Source organism: Oratosquilla oratoria, chromosome 43 (genome assembly GCF_046742065.1).
Source record: "Oratosquilla oratoria isolate Oo_2021 chromosome 43, ASM4674206v1, whole genome shotgun sequence".
Lineage (NCBI taxonomy): Eukaryota > Metazoa > Arthropoda > Malacostraca > Stomatopoda > Squillidae > Oratosquilla > Oratosquilla oratoria.
The window spans coordinates 32,080,068-32,085,067 of NC_134819.1; the positions used below are offsets into that span (position 1 = coordinate 32,080,068).

The 5,000-nt window shown below is 49.0% G+C and overlaps 1 protein-coding gene across 3 annotated transcripts in view; it reads right to left on the bottom strand.

The window, feature by feature from the left end:
- The window catches only part of LOC143021946 (uncharacterized), a 101,344-nt gene that overhangs the window by 27,025 nt on the left and 69,319 nt on the right, over positions 1–5,000 (bottom strand). For all 3 annotated transcript variants that reach the window (XM_076179858.1, XM_076179857.1, XM_076179856.1), the window contains exons 3-4: positions 3,740–3,913; positions 1–2,936 (exon numbers count right to left, since the gene is read on the bottom strand). The exon at positions 1–2,936 is cut by the window's left edge and continues 38 nt beyond it. In XM_076179858.1, the coding sequence (XP_076035973.1) occupies positions 1–2,936; positions 3,740–3,913 (3,110 nt within the window). The remainder of the gene's footprint in view (positions 2,937–3,739; positions 3,914–5,000) is intronic.

Genomic DNA, 5,000 nt, shown 5'->3' on the forward strand with positions numbered 1-5,000 from the left:
TGCCTCCTGACGGGAAGACTGCGGGGGGAACTGGAAGAAGCCATTGGGGCCCTTACCGCCGCCACCTTCGGAGTCTCCTCGGACATTCCCTGCTCCACCTCAGAAGGCTCCTCCTTCAGCGACACAAGGGTCTTCCCTTCGGAAGTTGTCATCGGATGTGAAGGCTTATCATCCACTATGGAGGCTTCCTTTGAAGCTCCAGATAAAAGACTAAAGGGTTGGGTCTCGGAGGCCGGGGAGGCGATGTCTGATGTTTTACTTTGGTTCACACCTTTGAGGCTTCTTCCGTTTCCAGGAAAACTGCCGTCGTCCTCCTCCTCCGAGAGGGAGGAGGGAGACGCCGACGAGGAGGGGGGACTGGAGGAAGAGGCCCTCGAGGACGAAGGTGAAACCCGCGAAGTCTTCTTCTCTTTGGTTTTCTTGCTCATGAACCCAAAAAGGCTGAATTTCTTCTTGTGCTCTTCAGGAGCACCAGAGGTCTTGAGTTTCTCATCTTCCGGCTTCGAAGAACTCCCGTTCTCTAGGCTCTTCCCCTCGACATGCCGGAGGTCCTGCGCCTGGTGTCCGTTGGCTTCTTCATCAGCGCCTTCGGAGGGGACTTTGACGAGTTCCTCCCTGACCCTCCGCAAGAACGGAAGCTTCGATAACTTGGGTTTATCTTTGGTCGAGTCCTCCTTCTCAGGCACTCCTTGTCCTCCGAAGAGATGAATACGATCTTCAAGGGACTTCGGTGTCTTGACGATCCTCGAAACCTCGTTACAAGGAACTCGAGGCCTGGCGTCCTTCCCTGACGACCGTGGAGAGGGAAGTGCCTCCCCGTTATCTTCGACCTCTTGCTTATGCTTGATCTCCTTGGCGCTGAACAGTGGAGGAGGTGGGGAGTAACCTCCCCCCTTCGGAAGGGCGTTACTGCCGAGGACGTGATGGGTCCCGTCCTCCTGTAGCTTCTGTCCATCCTTATCGGTGGAAGTCAGAAGCCTGAGGCTCCCTTTGTCGAGGGCGGTGCCGCGCTCCAGGCGCATGGTTTCGCCTCCACCTACTTCGCCGACGCCTTCGTCACTTCGCAAGACCTCCCCACTCTCGTGGATGATGTCAGTGGCCTCGACTTTGGAGTCTATTACGCGTTGAGTAAAGTTCTCAGGCTTGCCTTCAGTATGCCGTTTCAAACTCGCCTCATCCGAAGGGCGTTCCTTCATAGGATAACCGTCTTTGGGAGTCTCTGCTTTAGGGGCGATTATTCTTTGTCTTATCAGTTTCAGATGATCCCTTCTGCCTACGCGTTCGTTCTTAGCCTTGGGCGTCTCTACTTCGTCTTGACATACGACAGTTTCCTTATCACACACGATCTCTTCTTCCTCTTCGGTGACGAACTCTTGTTTATTTTCGAAATCACACTGTCCGCGGTCTTGGAAAGAGCTATTCTTCTTTCGAAATATTTTTTCTTTTATTTTGTAAAGATCTGTCACCTCTTCGCATAATCCTTCGGCTTCTATGCGCACTCGACCACCTTCGTATATATCATCTTTATCTTCACACTCACCTACTTCCTCCTCCTCATTGACTACACTATTTCTAATATTCACAGCTCCTTCTTCCTCTTTACACACACTTGTTTCTTTGGTTCTGTATACGTTTCCTTCTGGTTTCACGTAATTTTTGGTAATTTCTTTCTTACGGGAAGAGCTGCTGCTTGGAAGACTTGCTTGGTCTTCCGGGAGCTCGAGCGTGTGGGTAATCAGACTCCACTGTTCTTTCTTTGGTCCTCTCTCTTGGTCCGAAATCTCTCTTTCGCGTGAAGAGCTTTTGGCCCACGGGGTACTCGGTCTCGTCCAGTCTCTCCGAGGATCAGACTCGAACTGATGCCCTGGCCCAGGAGCGTTCTCGGCTCCTTCAGGAGGTAAACGCACGCCTCGTTCTTTCACCGTTTCGAACTTCTTTCTGTTCAGTTCGAAGACCTCCCCTGGGATTCTGTGAGTCACTTGCGCTACGTTTACTATAAAGGACGTATCCCTTTCCACTTCTTCTTCAACTACGGTGTCTCCTTCTTCAGGTAGTTCTCCCTCTTTTTGTTCAGTCACTTCGCTCCGACCTGGTCCTTTGGTCAGTGCGGAGGAGCGTCCCTTTACTGGGCAAGACGAGGAGGGAGAGTGACCTTGCGCTCCCAGCGCCTCCACTTGTTCATTGGCTTCATACGCAGGCGTCACGATAGGTGAAACAACGGAGGATGCACTTGAGGGGTTGCCCCCTTGAAGGCCCGTGCGTGGAGGCTTAGGTATCGGGTTGATCTTGTAAGCCACAGCCTCGAGGCTTATACTCCTAGAGAGACGGGGAGGGGGCGTTTCGCTCGAGGGGGAGGAGGGGGCCAACGAGGACACCGAGGTGGTGGAGAGGGAGTTGAGGGAGTGACGTTTGGGGCTCAGTGTGTTGCTCCTCCTCAGAACTACCGAAGAGGACGAGGTCTCGTCGTCTCCTGAAGGAGTTAAGGAGAGTGCTGAAGAATAGAGAGGGTTGTAAGCCAACCCAGAGGAACTGTTGTAGAACACCGAACTTGACTTCGGGGGAAGCCGTCTACTGCCGCCGCTACTGCTGCTGTCGCTGCTGTGACGTCTCACCGCCTTCGTTTTCTTCTTCTTCTTCGACGCTTTGTCTCTCGACCCCGCGTTCTCTTCGTCGTTTCCTGGTGGGTCCTGGAGAGAGTCGTTTGGTATTTTACCATCTTCGAAAAACGTCCACCTCACGTTGAACAGGTCCTCTTCGTTGGAGGCGATTTTGGGGTTACCTTCTTCTCCTCCTCCTCCTGTACCTCCTTCACCATCTTCTCCCTCCTCTCGACCCTTCCGTTCCCTCTCCTGTTCCTCCTCCTGTTGCTTCCTGAGATCCTGGAGGAGGAGAATGGCCTCGAGGCCGATGACAGTGGCTCCAGAGGACGATAGTGCCTGCAATAAGTGCCAAGAAGATTGTGAACCATAAGATGAATAAAGTCACAAAATCCGTTTAAGTCCAAGCAAATGATAATACGGATAAAGAAACCACCTGACTTGGGTGAACTCAACCTATTTAGAGTATGGTAAGGCCTCACAACATCGACTTCTTTTTGATTAATTCTTTTGTGAGGCAAGGGAGGAAATGAATCTATTACATAACATGGGGAGAAAAAAATGCTCCACCCATTGTATGGTGATATAACAGGCCTCACTCCATAATAAGGAGAAGAAAGGTGCCTCACTCCATAGTATGAGGAAAAAAAAAAAGAGCTTCACCTCATAGTATAGAAAGAGAAAAGGTTCCGTACCATATTATGGGAGTAAAGAGGCTCCGCCCACTGATGTAGCAAAGGAATTTTTACTGGCCCATTATATCGGGAATGGGATGGGACTTCCTCATGCCATGGGGGAAGGATTGGGTATTATTCCTCAGTATCGGGAGCGAATGGGGCCATAGCCCCTGATATAATACCCCGTATGGTGTATTGACTGTATAGTTTTTATTCAGGAGACATTAATGGCACCCCCACGGATCCGATCTACGCTGCATTATATGACTGGAGTGTTGGTCAGTTATGCTTTTTACTACCCTGCCTTTCTGGTGTTCTTGGATATTTCCTTTACTGCCTCTATGACGAAACCTCCTCGGTATGATAATGTCAACAAGGTGGGAAAAGCTGATTAACACTGACATAAACGCACTGACGTAATAAGGGGAAGTAAAATAGATGTTGACGTCAAGAGACTGGTATTACCTGGATAAGTCTCGCTTGCTCGTAGACCGACGTGAGAGCAAACGTGATCTTGTAGGCGTGCTGGCGTGAGATCGTGAGCATGTGACGCCCATCCTCACGTCCTTCGGGGCTGGACCCACTCACGGCCACCTCCGCCCCGCCCACCGCCCATCCAGATACACTCCCGCCTTCGCCCTGGAACGAAAAACAAAAGAGAAACGATCATTCTACAAGAATCACAGATATGCTTTGTAACTAATGTATGCATACGTAGTTGGACAGCCAGTGCGTGTGGCAATCACCAAATCCCTTTAGAGACTCAGCCACTGTGTAATTGCGAGGTAAGAGAGATTCCCAGCAATGTTTGTAACAAATCCAGTAACCTTTTCTCTGCTTCCTGGAATTATGGTCATGGTTTCAACCATTGCGTGGGGCATCACCAAAGATCCTTTAAGCCCCTGTCACACATACACGACTCAAGTGAGTTCGTTCGAATAGAAACGACTTAGGTTACAATATTTTATTTTTCGAATCTCCAAATGTTAAATTAACTTTGCGTTATACATTGAGAGGCTGAATAACGAACTAAGAGAAAGTTAAACCTATACGAATATTAGACAGACTGTTGAGTTCTAGTTAGGGAAGTCTAGAATACTGTCAGCGCGAAGTTGTCTTCCAGCTGTTCAAATTCACAACATTTGATGAGAATCTTGAATGTATGACGGGGGCTCAAGAGACCGAACCCAGGCATTAGGCAGCTACGAGTCGAGATCGATTTCCAACAGTCACAAGATTGAAAAGAAAGAAAAAAGAAAACCTGCTTCCTGGATTTGTGGTAATGGTTTAACTTCGCGAATAAGCTTGTTGCATTGTTGCAAGCGTGCGAAAGTCACGTGCTATGAATGAGAGGGAGCTGACAAAGTAACACGTGATGAAATACACAAATGCAAAGTAGCGAAGCCTTTCCTCGCTAACGCCTGTTAGATAATTGTATTTCACAAATCTCAATTGGTTAATAGTTTCCCGTAATTCTCTGACCATCTGTTCCTGCTAATATGTTTTTCGACATGCTTGGTATTTTAGAAACTGATATGATTTTTGTTTCTGGTAAACCTTTGCCAGGTTGAAATAAAATGACCACAAAAATTGTAAAAGAATGAAAATTGTTCTTCATCACGTTTATTGGTGTGATGGCGTAGTCGGAAGCGTGCCGGTCTCGCGTGGGCTTAGTTGTGGGTTTGAATCCCGCACTCCTCTCCGATTCCCAGCAATGGCTGTTACC